This window comes from Indicator indicator, chromosome 9 (assembly GCF_027791375.1).
Source record: "Indicator indicator isolate 239-I01 chromosome 9, UM_Iind_1.1, whole genome shotgun sequence".
Taxonomy (NCBI): domain Eukaryota; kingdom Metazoa; phylum Chordata; class Aves; order Piciformes; family Indicatoridae; genus Indicator; species Indicator indicator.
This window is the reverse complement of record NC_072018.1, coordinates 18,134,045-18,150,686: the sequence shown is the minus strand read 5'-3', so window position 1 is coordinate 18,150,686 and position 16,642 is coordinate 18,134,045. Positions and strand designations below refer to the sequence as shown.

Sequence of the window (16,642 nt, the reverse complement as noted above, 5' to 3'; positions counted from 1 at the left end):
GCCCCCTGCCACTGCTACATGAGATACACCTCTGGTGTCCTGGGTGCTCATCCAATAGGGGTGGACACAGGAAACGACGTATTTCTACCCATAAATCCTGCACCCTATAAGGCCATCTGCAAAGTCATTCTCTTCCTCTTTCTTCCCTCTCTGCTCCCCTGGGAGATGTCCTCTCTTATCGGGTAATGCTGGGGGAGTATCCTCAAGGCCACTTAGGCCTGTCTAGGCCTAATGCCAGGAGGAGAATGGAGGGGGGGGGGCAGTCTCAGACCTGGCCAGCCTGAGACTTGCCTAGCAGCAGGAGGGGGAAGAAAGAGCCTTGGTGGGTTTGGGTTTACCCTCAGGTGGGAAGAAGGGAAGGATTGGGAAGCCTTTGGGAATTCTGTGAGGGGTTCTGTATGCTTTGGGATACTCTTTCTCACTATGCTTTGTAGTTTGTAGTTCTCTGTAGCTTCACCAATTGCTTTTCCATTTAAACTTTCCATCACTCTCCAATCCGTTTGTGTGAGTCTCATTCTTTTGTCCCTTTCGGGTCAAGAGACGATCTGTCTGGCCCCAAACCAACACAGTATGTCTATGAAATATGTTTTATATATATTAACTTAGCAATTAGAAGAATAAAACCAAAAAGGGCAGAAAAATCTAATTTCTAGATTCATATCATTTACATATGTTGGTGTTTCATTAGATAATGCCTAATTCTTTTTCACTTGCTGGAAAAGTTTGAAGAAGAGAAACTGCATATTAGACATCAGTATATTAGACATTAATATATCAAATCCTAATGTTTGTAATAAAATCACCAAGGAACTAATCAGTTTCCATTTTTCTTCTGATTTCATTTCCTGAATACCTGATTCTTTGGACTCCCTAGGCTCACCAGAAACATTCCAGTTTCACTCAGTCTTCTTCCCTCCCCTTAGTGCCAAAATCGCATCCTCCTCTGCAGGAGGGCCACATTCTCTTTATCTAACTGCCTAAAAGCTATTATCACATAAGCTTTAACAGATAAAAATTCCCTGCAGTATTCAATGAAATTATATATTAAAATTCGTAGATTTAATTTAATTTTTACCTTCATTTTTAGTCCACTTCTAGCTTCCTTCATGACTTTTTCTTTGAAATCAGCAACAAGTTTGCTAAGTATAAGACTTCCCTTGTCTGGACAGGTAGAAATCAGGTATGAAGTTCAATGCAGTGACAACGTAATGGACTCAATAATGTTAGCTGGCATGGGATTCATTCAAGTAAATGTAGCTAATGCAGCTATCTGCATCTGAGTGGTTACCCTAGGCTCTTTATAGTCAGAGAACAGACAAATAGGTAAATTAGTAAATAGTAAATTTTAGTAAATAGTAAATAGACAAATACTAAATTAGTTCATTTGGTGCTGAAATGCATGTGTAACATAAGTCAGAATTGCTCACTAAGAGAACACAGAAAAGGTACAAGTTTTAAACTTTTTCCTGTTTGGAAAGCACTATCCCCAGAATGCTGTGAAAATACGCTTGCCAGGTGGTTATTTTGAGTTGTTTGGCTAAACTCTGATAAGTGCTGTCTACTTGAAAAGAAATGGATGCAGTATAAAAGTTGTAAGAGCATTTCCTTATTCAGTAAATATTTTCTAAGTTTATCTTTGTACTACATGATGGAAAGGGGTCTACCTGAAGGGTGGTTGTAGCCAGGTGGGGTCTCTTCTCCCAGGCAACCATCAACAGAACAAGAGGACACAGTCTCAAGCTGTGTAGGGGGAAGTTTAGGCTTGATCTTAGAAAGAAGTTCTTCACAGAAAGAATGATTGCCCATTGGAATGGGCTGCCCAGGGAGGTGGGGGGGTTGACGTCCCTGCAGGTGTTTAAGAAAAGACTGAATGAGGCAATTAATGCCGTGGTCTAGTTGATTAATTAGGGTTGGGTGATCAGCTGGACTTTATGATCTTGGAGGTCTCTTCCAACCTGGTTGATTCTGTGATTCTGTGAATCACAAGAAAACTGGCCCCATTGACAATTGATGCTATTTTATTGACAATAACATAAAGGGATGAATGAAATCAGAGGCTACTGCACATTGCACCTTATAATCTATATAAGAAATCACATCAGTATTTATCGTCAGAAAAGACTGAGTGGAGAGGAGAGGGAGGTACTGAGTGCATTTATGTGGAAAACAGAGATGGAAATGCGCTCTGTGTAACAGTAGGCAAAATACTTGCTCTGCAAAGGAAATATTTTCTTAAATATTATAATAGCACCTTGAAAATCCATTCAAGAATTGGCTCATAGTTTCTCCTCATAATGCTGAGTGGTAGGTCAGGTCACTGAGAGGAAGAAATTTAAGTCTAAACTATGGAGTCAGAGAAGGAACACATTCGGTTCATCAGAATTTTTACCAGATATGGAAATACCTAAAATGTTATCCATAAATACACACTTTCTGCTACAATTTGAGACCAGCTTGATCCCATCATATCTTGGAGACTCTGCTGGAAAATGGTACCTATTTATGGTCTCCCTGGTGCAACAAATGTTGAATCCAGGCTGGTTTGGGGCAGAGTTCAGAGGCAGAGTACAGACGAGTGGGTTGGACTAGATGATCTTTAAAGGACCCTTCCAACTCAAACTACTCTGGGATTCTGTGTTTCTGTAATTCTCTGCTATCTTTGATGTGCCTCACAACATTATGTGTAGCTATGTAGCATTGGTACTTTGGAGGTAACCTGAGGAGCTTCAGAGTATCACTCTTACCAGTGTAAAAGGCAGTGCCCTTTATAACATAGTTTATGATGCATCCCTTTCTTTTATGACTGTGTACAGATGTATAACCATTGTGATTACAAAATCACTAATTTCCTACCTTTCCTATTTAAATATTCTAATAGTATGAAAATAAAATTAAAATGCTTCCTTTTCTTTTTTGGGGGGTTTTGTTTGTTTGTTTTTGTTAGTGTATTTTACATTGTGATCAAATTGGCAAGAAAACCTACCATCTGACTGAACAGACTGAAAGAATAGAAAAGAACAGGATCCACCATCTGGCAAGACATAACTTGGATTTTATTCTTGATTGTGATTGTTTTAAAATGCCAGGTGTCTATCACCTGGGGTGTAGTCTTTGGCAAAGTAAATCTATTACTAACTCTCTGAAGAATGCTGTCTTTGAATGATGTCGCTGTTAATGGAACACTGATTTACTGCCACAACTGTAAAGAATCTTTTTTAACACTGTGCTACACTTCCCATCAATTTAGATCAACCAGACCCACCATATGTGAGAAGTTATCTGCATTTTTCTCAAATAAAACTGAAATGATGAAAGCTTTGCTTTCCCTAAGGTACAATCCACTATTGGTAGCCTCACTGTTTTTTCTTTAGCCCTCATCTTCTTTGTCAGAGCTGGAGTATATTATTCCTGCAATGCTTGCCAGAATTCTATGGCTTATTTGTTGTTTGAGACTCACCATATGTGTCTTTGATCCCTGCCTAGTAGGCACCTTGGCTGCTTGCCAGTTTGGCACTTATGATTATCAGCAGTATGAACAGCTCCCTTGCTTCTGATTCTGTCCTTCTTGCTGTCATCAAATCACTCTTTGAACAACTTTCTTACTTTCTTTTAGATGCTTGTAAACATCAACCTATTTTTATCATGCCTTTCTTGGCTAAGGTTTTGTATCATACTGCAGAAAATCCAACAGCTTGATGTTTTTACTCCTAATCATCTGACTGCCAACTATCTGTGTAATTGCATGGGAACAATGAGTAGAGAAACATCCCTCACTGTAATATTTGAAGTTTCCCTGCATATTACATGAATTTGCCTGTTCTCATCTGGTAGGCTTGGTGGCATGACTTTTATGAGGGATTATTTATTTTAACAAAAAGCATTCCTTTTAATAAATGTTTTAAAACCTTTGGCCAGAATATAGTGTGAGCCAATGACAGTGATAAATTCAGAGTATCAGAATGATAAATATCTTTAAGAGACGAATAGAAAGCCAAAAGCCAGTCCAGTGCAATTTCTATTCACTATCCTGATGTAGCACTAAATACTTCTGAGTCCTTCCATGTGTTCTAGTAAACTGAAGTTGTTCCAAAATGCCATTGTTGAACAAAAAATACACAGAATCAAAATAAGGACCAGCACAGGGCATTTAAAGATCTGGACCACGAGCGGCCCATGTGCTGTTACAGAAAGATCTGTCAGAGTTTCCATTATTCTTGACACGATTTTGCAAATGCTTCTATCAGTAAATATACTGGTACTACCACTGAAAGTAGACAAGGTTAAACAGCATATTGTACAGTATCTACCTTCATATTAACTTACAAACTGGAGTAACTTTTGTAGCCCTGAAAACAAAGAACACGATTACGCCTGCCTCGGACACACTCTTTGAGCTGCTTTCACACTGTGTTGTCCCATGTGACTCTTGTTTAGAAGTAATGATTTGGTTTAGCTTTGAAACTTTTAACACATAGTGCTTTTTTAATAGATAAATTAACATGTCCTTCTCTCAAGAAATAAGGGACTTTCAGATGAATATATTTTATTCGTCTCTGGATTTTGAAACAATTGCTTACATAGAATTAGAAGCACTAGTTGAAAAGCTCATTGGTAAATTGTCAAGGGTGAAAAACAAATTCTATTTTCAGGGAGAATTACAGCAGGAAAAAAAAAAAACCAAACAAAACAACAGAAAACTGTTGCATGAGAAACCAGTTTATTTGGGATTATTTTACAACATAGCACAGTCCTATCTTTCTTCTTTGTTCAGCACCACCAGAATTTCAGATAAAGATGCTTCTTTTCCACAATTTGGTGGCACTCTGAGCCTTAAAGCAGGCTTGTGTCAGAAAACGTTCACAGTACACTGAGGGTGGAAGAGCACACTGAAACTTTAATCCCTATAAAAAAATGCCATTCAGTTCTGGCAGTATGTTTTGCAGCTATGTGACAAAGAAACAACGCTGTAAAACGCTGGAGTTAAGAACAGGTCAGGCAGGTAAGAGAGGTATTCTTCATATACAGACATGCTCATCTTCCTCACAATTACATTTCACACCTTATTTTCAACTTGTCACAAAATGTATGTAAAAGAGCAAAATGGAAGTTTTTACCTCAGTAGTGGTTTTCTCTTCAACTGTTCCTCACTGGGAGACAACAGAAAGGCTTTATTTTTTTGGTCAGCCTTTGTACAGTTTATCAGTAGCCTTACAGGTAAAAGACCAAAGCAAGTACCCAGTCAGCATGTAAAGTAAACTTAGTAGAATTTTGAATTGTGAAAATATAAGAAATTTGAATTCGCATTTTACTTGATGAAGGTACACGTGAAGATTCTAACTGCCTCAAATTGTAATCAGTAAAGAAACCACTTTTCTATGGCCATATTTGAAATTACAGAGATGACTACTGGCAACATTTAAAAATAAAACTTTATATTGTATTTTACATATTTTATTTCTGAACAGCTATTACCTTTGAAAAACAAACATTTCCCAGCTGATTAACAGGCATCCAGTTTTGGTTTACAACAGCACTCAGAAAGGGCAATTTTGGATGTGCAGAGAGTGAGCTTCAAATGCAAAACAGCAGAAGATGGTGCTCTGAGAGCATCATGTCTTTTATCTGTGAGAAACTGAAACAGAGATGTGCCTGTAAACCTGATAATCTTTTGCAAAAAGTGACCCACGGAAGATTAGTGAACGTAACAAAGGGGAAAAAAATTAAAAATTAAGAAAAAAAATCGCATTACCCCAGAAAAGGAATGATCCAGAAGCAATTTCTAATGCACACGGTATTTCACTTGAGAAGAGTTTGGAAAGTTGGCTGACACCCTGAGTGCTGAAGATGACAAAACATAACCTGCTGCTTCTGAGAGCTGTTAAAACCGGGAAAGTATTCCATTTGCTATATTCTAAGTTTCTGCCACCCAAACGAAAAAGCACACATATCAGCGTGCGTGTAAAGCCTCCTGTCAAGGACCTGCTGCCACCTCAACGGCCGAATGAGCCGGGCACTTAGGTCCGCACCGTTTGTGCAGCCCCAGGATCCCAGAGCAGACAAGCAGGCTTTGTCTGGAAGCAGCCCAGCCCCCTTCTCCTTGCTCCTCATTCCCCTCAAGCCTTCTGCCAAAAGCGTGGAAAGCCCCGGCTGGGCCCCATTTCCCCCGGGTGCGCGGAGCGTCAGAAGGGCTGTGGGGGAGGACGGGTGGCTGTGCCCATGCCTCCTGCGCTCCCCGAGCTCTGGGCCCGCTGAGTCTCCTCAGGGGTTCTCCCCGACCGCCTCCGCAATGGCAGGGTGCTGTGGCGCTGGCCAAGCCCGCACAACAGCCGGTGGTGACTGCCGGGGATCCTCTAGGTGAGGATGGGGAGCACTGGGAGGTGGCAGCCTCGCGGCCCTCTCCGTGCGGATCGCTCCTGCAGCTGGGGCCCAGCACAGCGGCTGCTGCAGGCGAGCGGGTCTCAGCGCGCTGAGGCGCCCGTTGCCACAGCAGCCGCGGGAGCTGCCGGTGCGGCGGACCCCGGCGCTCCGCCAATCACAGGCGCTGGTCGGGGCCGGGCTATAGCCTGTAGCTGCGACGGGCGCAGGCCGGCCTGGTCCCCACGGGCAGGGAGGCTGTGCTGACCTTGCGGCTGGCTCCAGGCGCCCGGGCCCCCCCTCCGCCTCGCAATGGGTACGGTGCCCTCGGCGCTGAAGCACTGCCTCAGCTACCAGCACCTCCTCAAGGAGCAGCTGTGGATCGGGGAACCGGTCGCGCCGCCTGCGGTGCCGCACCCCGGGCAGGTATCACCGGGCGGGGTTGAAGGGATGGGATGGTGCCGGCCCTGCGAGGCGCGGCCGCCGCCAGGGGGAGGCCGGGGCCCACCGGGCGCGAAGGGCCGCTGCCGCCCCCTCGCCTCCGCCGCCGCCGTCTCGCCCTAACGCACGTACCCTGGGTCCCTGCTGCCCCCTCCTGCTTGCTGCCTGTGCCCGGCCTTCGTCGTCTTTCCGTAGCACCCCGCCGGCCACGCCGAGTGTAAAGGTGTGCACGGAGGATTGAGGACCTCTGTCATCCTCACGCCGCTGTCTTTCTTGATCAGTATTTCAGAACACAACACAACTGTTTTTTAAAAACATCCTACTGATAGTGCACAAACAGGTGGGCATCTCTCTAGTGGAGCTGGGAACAAGGTTGAGACACTCGTGTACCTCCCCTTACTTGTATATCTACTCTCTGAATAGTCATAGAGTTGTAGTGATGCATACGTTGGGAAGGCCACAGTATCACCCTTACTCCCTGGAGATTTTATTTCTCAAGCTGGAGTGTGGTGAGCCCATCTGTCACTCCTCTGGAAGAGCTGTATGCCCCTTTTGGTGCTCTGAGTGGTGATGTCATAGAGGGATGGGTGAAGGTGGTTGCTCACCCTCCTGTCAGCTACAGAAAAGTGTTATAGTGGCTAGAGTTGCTAAGGAGTGGAGAAGGAGGTTAGATGAAAATGCATGAGAAACAGTGGCTGTGACTGTCTTAATCATGGCTTTGGAAGGAAAAAAAAATCAGGGAAAGCTACCAGAGGCTTTTAGGGAAAGGCTGCATAAATCTGGAAGGACATTGGAGGAACATGCCAATGTGAAGCATTCACAATGTGGAAAGTTTGATTAATTTCACTAAATAGGAGCTTTAACTACAGGAGAATTTGTTGAAAACAAGGATTTATATCAGAACTGTGAAGTGTGCTAGAGTCTACCTAGAAAGAAGGTGGCAGTAAATGTTGCAGTATGAGGGAAATTTCCACCGTGATAGAGGTTGCTACTGGTGGTGATTCATAGCACTTGACTTGAAGTATTAATGTACTTTGCGTTCTATCCTGAGCTTTATAAAGCTCAGACTGAGCAGCAGAGAGGAAGGTTGGCTGTTCGTCTGCTGCTAGTGATTGTTGCCTAGCCTAGCAGGAACCCTCTCGCTGATCTGAGAGTGACTGACATTGGTCTTGTCCTACAGACTAAATGTTATTTTCATGTAGGTTAAAATGGAATTTTGATGCATTAGGAATATGCAAAGAACACAGCAGGGAAGAACTGGATGACTAAAGAAGTGGTGTAAAAGACTGGGATAAGATTCAAGGATATAGGATGACTAGGTACTTTGAGACTAATAATTCAAACTAGAAACTGGGACATTATCATCAAGAAGCAATTGAAGAAAAGGAAATCCTTGGAATACTCACAAGTCATAGGAGGACTTATGAGCTGCCAATACAGTGCAGCTGTTAAAAAAATCAAATTACATCCTTAGATATATCAGATCAAGTATTTTTAGTCAAAAAGGGAAATGAGGTGCCATTGCAAAAGACTGTATCTGAGACTTCTGTTTTGGTTAGTCATGTTCAAGACCTAGAATTCCGAGCTGGAACAAGTTAGGTCTTGCATCACTGCAAGGTGGTGGTCAGGAAAATGATCAGGAAAATGGAGATGAAGTGTAAAGTGGCTTTGGTTTGTTTAATATCTATTGTTCAGACCTGGAAGATGGCCAAGCAGAGAGGGAAAAAGGCAAGAGCTGCTCAAATAAAGGAATATGTAATATATATTGCTACATGCAAATATTCATAATCTGTCTGTATATTAAATTCAGAATAGAAATGTAAAAGCCAAGTATCAAGTGGTAACATTCTTTAATAGCTTTCTAGTCAAAATGATGACAGTGAATAATATATGATTTACGTTTATAAAAAGGATTTTATGAGGTTGTTTCCATATAAGTGAGAGTAATTGGATTCTTAAGACATTTTAAAGTTTATATAACAAGGAAGAGATGACTAAATATCTAAATGATGCAAGATAGAGAAAATTTCAAATCTAGTTTTTGATTGCATCGCATGGCTTACAATACTTTGGAAAAATTAGCATAAGTTAAGGTCAGAGTGCCAACTTCAGTGTGAATATTCATCTTCTGCCACTTGAAATCAGTGCATCCTACTCTACAAAAGGGCAGTGGCTAAACATAGCTAAGTAATAAGCATCTTTCTCTTAAACCATTGTGTTTTAGTTTACTACTATCTAGGTGTACTGAGAGATATAGTAAATTTGAAGTATAATATGATTTGGTGATGGCTGCCTACATTTACCACAGGCAAAGCAAAAAGGAGTGAAAAAAACTCCAAATAGGGCTGTTCCAGCCACTAAGCGAGTGACAGATGCTCTCTATTAACCTCTCTCCCTTGCCCGAAGGGAAGAGAAAGGATATAAGGGAGAGAGACTTAGGATTGGAAAACTGAAACTAATGAAAATATTAACAGTAAAATGAAATATAGAAAGCGATTATCAAACCCAGCCTCCCTGGTATCAGTTACATTACCATCACCACTGATGCTGTGGGCAGGCACTGGGAAAGTCCCATACTGAGCTCAGCAGGAGATGGGAACTGGATTCAAGAACTGAATTCTGGAGCTGGGTTTGGGAACACATGGATTCGGGTTAAATACAGAGTCCTCCTCAGACACCAGCCATTGAAGAAGAGAGCTTGATCCTTTTGATCCCTCAGCTTTACATTGAATGTGATGTACATGGAATGAAATCCCACGTCGATTAGTTTACGGTCACCTGAACTGTCAAAATTTCCATGCAGGTGCAGTGTTTTACTTTCTGCACCCCTGATGTGGTACATAAGATTTAGCAGTGACCTTGGTCTGCACCCCAGTCCTTGGTAGTAATTATAAACCATTGAGCATTTTCACAGCTAGAAGCAGAGACTGTGAAAATATGCCATTCACTGTAGAAAGTGCAGTTAGAAGAGACTGAGCTGAGAAGTGAAAGCACTGAAGATAATTAGTTCTATTCAAACCAGGGCATTCTAGTCTCTTGCTTTGTTGAATGTGGCTGTGACTCTATGAGGTGTAAATCTTATCAAATAATGCTAATACGTGCTGTTATTTTGTAGAATTTCTCTCACAGATGGATGAAGTGATGTACGCTACAATACCCAGAATTATTAACAGTTACTCAGTGTATTATCATTGAAAAGCACAGCGAACATTGTTCTCAGTTTTATAACTGGAGAAGAACACAAATTCTACATGCTAAATAAGTAGAATAGCAAACAAATGTTTGGGTCCTCTAATTTAGACAGATAATTTCTGTTTCAGTGCCCACAGTGGGATGACTGACATGCTACATGCTTAAATATTCAGATCTAAAAGACACAGCCTGATTCCTTCATCTCCTCACTGCATGACACTCTTGGATCAAGAGATCCACGCAGGTGCTTTAGTTTTGCAGTTTTAATTTGCTATGTGTATTATGATGTTTTAATGATAGAAACATGCTAGAAACCTCTCAGATTTATTTTTAAAGTATCAAGAATAACAGCAAATCCGCAGTCCAAATGACAATTATATATGCTTGTCTCCGCCACTTCTTATGTTTGATGGTCAATTCTTGATTCAAGAAAATAAGGCATATGATGTTATGATACATGGGAAAAGAAGGCATGCCTGGTTTATTTAATCTTTTCACTACCACTCAGAGCATCCGATATGAGACATGCTATATTTCATGTTCATTTATCTCTGTGTAATTATGTATTCCAAGAACAAATTCACATTTGCAGGCCCTCCTTGAATAACTATTTAGATTATTTTAATGTTTTATTTAATTTGTTTAGTTTAAGAAATACTGTAAAAAGTGCTGTCAGCAATATTGCAAATGCATTATTTTATTATGGCAATTACACTCAGTTTTCCTTTCTGCTGCTAAAAATTGCATATAAAGTATATTTTTAATAGAGGAAAAAGAAAAGCTGGATGTTCTGAACTTTATACTGCAGAATTCTTATTTCTTGACTTTTTAGAAGGATGGTATTATTTAAAGATAATTAAATCAGTATAGAGGAAATGTATTAATTGCTTGTATTCTTGTATCCTGCTTTTGCTCTTTCTCCTTCACCTCATTGTGTCTTTTCATCCTGAACTTAGGTATTTAGATTGTCTGTTCTTCATGTAATTTAAGATAAAACAAATGAACACTAAAAGACTTTGAAAATCTTGACTTCCAGCCCTTCATATTCCTCAGTATGTAGATAGAGGCCATGTCAATACAGAAAGCAGTAGACAGATCTTTTTCTTGATGAATACATCACAAGAATTGGAATTCTTTTGTTGTTCTCTTGCAGATTCCCAAACAATATTTTTCTTGATGTTCCTAAGATATAAAGCATATAAAGTTATTAAAAATATAAATAGCACAGTAGAAAGGATTACTATAACTTAATTTTAAATTAAATTATACGATATTAAGCTTGTATTAGCATGCTGTATCTTTTCTGGATGACTTTGGAGGTGATAAATTATATCCTATACATAGTGACACTGAAGGTAGTAAATAAAACACAAAAATGCACTCCCACAGAATTTAACTGGCATGGAGAAAGCAATGCAGAGCTCTTTCCAAAATTTTCTTTGAAGAGGAGTTTCCCCTTTAGAAGGTCCAGTCAGTAGACTTAGGCCATTTTTTCAACCAGATGTTTTTTATGCTGCAGAATAAGAGCTCATGAATGTTGGTGGATAAAATACCGAAGAGAAAAAGTCTGAAAAGGCTAAGTAGTTGGTTTGCTAAAGGCGTTAAACAGGATATTAGAAGTTAAGAGGCTAATAATAAAGTTTGACCTAAACGGAGTCACTGACTTCTAGTTCGCTTGCACCACTGGATTGTAAATAGTGGAAAGATAACGAGCTTTTAAAGTTGATACAGATTTATGATATATTTGGATTATTATGTGATCTTAGAACTTTATAATACATCTGGAAATGTTGTAAAGGATTTTACAGATCTTGCTCCGCAAATTTGGGAATTAAAAAAATAAAAAGCACAGGAAATTTCTGCTTGGACCCAACATCTGTTTTTTGGTGAAGTCTCATTTTTGACTTGTCCCACCTACATCTCCTTCAAAGCCTACATATGGGCACAGTGATGTTCATTTCCTTTTTTGACAGCTCAAGGAAAAAGATTAATTTTAGGCACTCCATGTGTCAAATCATCATTTTAAAATTCATATATCTTGAGATCATTCTTCTTAATTCATTTTCTTGTCACCTTGTCTGAGAATGAATATAAGTTACTTGCCTAAGATCAGCTAAGTCCAAATTTAATTCCTACACACATGTGATGGAAGTATTTTCCCAGATATGTTTATTTTAATTTTAGAATAATATGGTATGTTTTATTCCTCTCCTGACAAGTTTTTGCTGCTGTGGTTGCTGTGTATTATATATATGATACGTTAAGACATTCTAATAGTTGGACTTGATTACCCTAAAGGTCTTTTCCAACCATTGTGATTCTATGACTCTCTGATTGTGTCAGGTTTTAAAAAGGATTTTATCTGTGGATCTTCTGGCTTTTATTTTGGGTAAGCAAATATCACAGGTGCCTTACAAGACTACTGTAAGATTTACTAGTTGGTCAGACAGTCTTTTTCATATTGCAAGATATTTTCTGCTCCTAATTAATCAATTTTAAAAATCTTTTTTTCACTAATAACTTTTAGTAATAGCCATCTCTGCAGTGTCTTGGATCACAACTTTTTTTTTTTAAATTAGACTTGGCTTACAGGTGGAAATGCTGGGTACTTACAATGAAGTTAGTAATATTTAACTCAGCTTTAATGATACAACATTTTGTTGTTGTTTTGCTGTTTTTGTTTTTCGGTGTTTCAGAGGAAAAAGGTAGCTCACATTCTTGCAACATCTGGATTGAAGATTCAGTTGTTTATGAAAATATGTGTTTGAATTTCAGTTTCTATGTGAACATTACACAATGAGAAAGTGGTGCAGTGTAGGTACAGTCTAGAGATAAGTGAAATGAATTCTTGTCACCTCCTTCTCTTTCACACCATAAATATATTTGAGACATTTAACCAAGGTGATGATTCTCTTAAAATTTTAGGAATTGAAGGTCATTTAGATCTTTTGATGTCTCACATGTGGAAGGAGTTATGTTTGAAAGAAACTATGAAGGACTTCAGAAAAGTAATTATTTAGTACTTCAGGCTGTGTTGAATTCTCTTCATTTGCTCTCATTCATTTAACAAAACTGGAATATTTTCTTTAGTATTATTCTTTTTTTCACAGTATCACAGTACAGTAGAGGTTGGAAAGGACCTCCAGAGACCATCGAGTCCAATCCCCTGCCAAAGCAGGACCACCTAGGCTAGTTCGCTCAGGAATGCATCCAGACAGGTTTTAAATGTGTCCAGTGAAGAAACTCCACAACGTCGCTGGGCAGTCTCTTCCAGTGTTCCGTCGCTCTCACTGTAAAGAAGTTTCTCCTCATGTTGAGGTGAAATCTTCTATGTTCAAGCTTGTACCTGTTGTTTCTTGTCTTACTATTGTGCACCACCAAAAAGAGCTTGGCTCCATCCACTTGACACCCACCCCTCAGATATTTATACACATTGATCAGATCCTGTCTCAGTCTTCTGTTCTCAAGACTAAGCAGCCCCAGGTCTCTCAGTCTCTCTTCATAAGGGAGGTGCTCAAGTCCCCTAATCATCCTCATGGCTCTCTGCTGGATTCTCTCAAGCAGGTCCCTGTCTCTCTTGAACTGGGGAGCCCAAAACTGGATGCAGTATTCCAGGTGAGGTCTCACCAGGGCAGAGTAGAGGGGGAGAAGAACCTCCTTAGACCTGCTGGACACCCCTTTCTTGATGCATCCCAGGATACCATTTGCTCTCTTGGCCACAAGGGCACATTGTTGTCCCATGGTGAACTTGCTGTCCACCAGCACTCCACTAGCTGCTTTCCAGCAGGGCATCCCCTAACCTGTACTGGTGCCTGCTGTTATTCCTCCCCAGGTGCAGGACCCTGCACTCGTTCTTGTTGAACTTCATGAGGTTTGCCTGCACCCAGCTGTCCAGCCTGTCCAGATCTCATTGGATGGCAGCACAGCCTGATGAGGTGTCAGCTGCCCCCCCCAGTTTTATATCATCAGTGAACTTGCTGAGGGTACTCTCAATCCCCTCATCCAGGTCCTTGATAAAGATCTTGAACAAAACTGGACCCAGTACTGATCCCTGGGGAACACCACTGGCCACAGGCCTCCACGTTAACTCTGTGCCACCGATGAAGACTCTCTGAACTCTGTTGTCAAGCCACTTTTCAATCCACCTCATGGACCAACCTTCTATGCCTTGAGCCAACCTTCTATTTCTTGAGCTTTTCTATGAGGATATTATGGGAGACAATACCAAAAAAGGATAGATGAAATATGAAAGAAAAAATTGTATTAAAGATGGTGCATGGTATTGTCAACTTGCTAGGGAATGTGTACCATTGTACAATGTGTGCTAGTCTTTAAAGTATTGGAAGTAATCAGCTCATGGACTTTTCAGACATTTAGTGGGCTAGATATTGATGGGAAAGATTTCAATCACAGTTTGGGGCAAAGTTCTAATGTTGCAAAAGATGAAAAATCTGCTGCAACTGTTAGGAAATTATGCTTACTGTCAGAATGTTGTAGCTGATAGCTGATTTTTAGATGATGCTCTTGTTAAATGGAGACTTATTTTATGATTTGGTGTAAATGAATGAAAGTTACTCCAATTCTTCTATTACATCTGAATTTATTATTTGTATTAAATATGAGAGTGATTCACACACAGGATCACACAGAATCAGCCAGGTTGGAAAAGACCTCAGAGATCATCAAGTCCTAACACCACCTGACAACTAAACCATGGCACTAAGTGCCACATCCAGTCTTTTTTTCAACACCTCCAGGATGGGGACTCCATCACCTCCCTGGGCAGCCCATTCCACTGGCCAATTACTCTTTCTGAAAAGAACTTTCTCCTCACCTTGAGCCTAAACTTCCCCTGGCACAGGTTGAGACTGTGTCCTCTTGTTCTGTCACTGGTTGCCTGGGAGAAGAGACCAACCCCCACCTGTCTACAACCTCCTTTCAGGTAGTTGTAGAGAGCAATAAGGTCTCCCTTGAGCCTTCTCTTCTCCAGGCTAAACACCCCCAGTTCCCTCAACCTCTCCTGACAGGGCTTGTGCTCAAGACCTCTCACCAGCCTTGTTGCCCTTTTCTGGACACGTTCAAGTATCTCAATGTCCTTCTTAAATGGAGGAGCCAAGAACTGGACACAGTACTCAAGGTGTGGTCTAACCAGTGCTCAGTACAGGGGCAGAATGACTTCCCTAGTCCTGCTGGCCACACTATTCCTGATGCAAGCCAGGATGCCATTGGCCTTCTTGGCCACCTGGGCACACTGCTGGCTCGTGTTCAGCCTACTGTCAATCAGTACCCCCAGGTCCCTTTCTGCCTGGCTGCTCTCCAGCCACTCTGACCCCAGCCTGTAGCTCTGCATGGGGTTGTTATGGCCAAAGTGCAGAACCTGGTACTTGGACTTGTTAAATGCCATCATATTGGACTCTGCCCATCTGTCCAGCCTGTCAGGGTCCCTCTGCAGAGCCCTCCTATCTTCTAACAGATCAACACCTGCCCCCAGCTTGGTGTCATCTGCAAACTTAGTAATGGTGGACTCTATCTCCTCATCTAGATCACCAGTAAAGATATTGAACAGGATGGGGCCCAGCACTGATCCCTGGGGGACACCACTAGTGACAGGCTGCCAGCTGGATGTGGCACCATTCACCACCACTCTCTGGGCTCGGCCCTCCAGCCAGTTCCTAACCCAGCACAGAGTGCTGCTGTCCAAGCCATGGGCTGGCAGCTTGGTCAGGAATTTGCTGTGGGGGACAGTGTCAAAGGCCTTGCTGAAGTCCAGATAGACTACATCCACAGCCTTCTCCAAATCCAGCAGGTGGATCACCTGATCATAGAAGGAGATCAGGTTGGTCAGGCAGGACCTGCCCCTCCTATATCCATGTGGGATAGACCTGGTCCCTTGGCCATCCTGCAGGTGTGCTGTGATCTGCTCCATAATCTTGCCTGGCACTGAGGTCAGGCTGACAGGCCTGTAGTTTCCAGGCTCTTCCATCTGGCCCTTCTGCAGATAGGCATCACACTGGCCAGCTTCCATTCATTTGGGACCTCTCCAGTGAGCCAGGACTGGTGGTAAATGCTGGACAGTGGCTTGGCAAGCTCATCTACCAGTTCTCTCAGTACCCTAGGATGGATCCCATGTGGTCCCATGGACTTGGTGGGGATCCAAGTGGCTCAGCAAGTCTCTAACTGCTTCCTTATGGATTTCAGGGGGACTATACTGCTCCCTGACCCCATCTACTGGTTCAGGAGCCCAGTTATCCTGAAGCCCTCCTGTCTTACTGTTGAAAATTGAGGCAAAGAAGGTATTTAGTACCTCTGCCTTTTCCTCATCAGTAGTTACAATATTCCCCTCCAAGTCCAATAAAGAGTGGAGGTTCTTCTTGCCCCTCTTTTTGCCATTTATATATTTATAAAAATGCTTTTTATTGTCCTTCACAGAAGTTGCCAGTTTAAGTTCTAACTGGGCTTTTGCCTCTCTAATTTTTCTTCTACATGAGCTAACAACATCCTTAAACATATCTCGAGTTACTCCCCCCCCTTTCCAAAGGCAATATACGCTCTTTTTTCCCTTTAATTCTCATCAGCTCTTGCAGATTTATTACATGCAGAAACTGCTAAAATGTGTACTGGTAAGAAACTATTCTGGGTACATATTTCTTATTTG

At 41.5% G+C, this 16,642-nt stretch overlaps 1 protein-coding gene across 1 annotated transcript in view; it reads left to right on the top strand.

Annotated features, from left to right (window-relative positions):
• The first annotated feature begins 6,666 nt into the window (after positions 1-6,666).
• Positions 6,667-16,642, top strand: part of HMGCLL1 (3-hydroxymethyl-3-methylglutaryl-CoA lyase like 1) — a 73,326-nt gene continuing 63,350 nt past the window's right edge. Inside the window, exon 1 of the mRNA XM_054383561.1 lies at positions 6,667-6,780. Coding sequence (XP_054239536.1) covers positions 6,667-6,780 — 114 coding nt within the window. The remainder of the gene's footprint in view (positions 6,781-16,642) is intronic.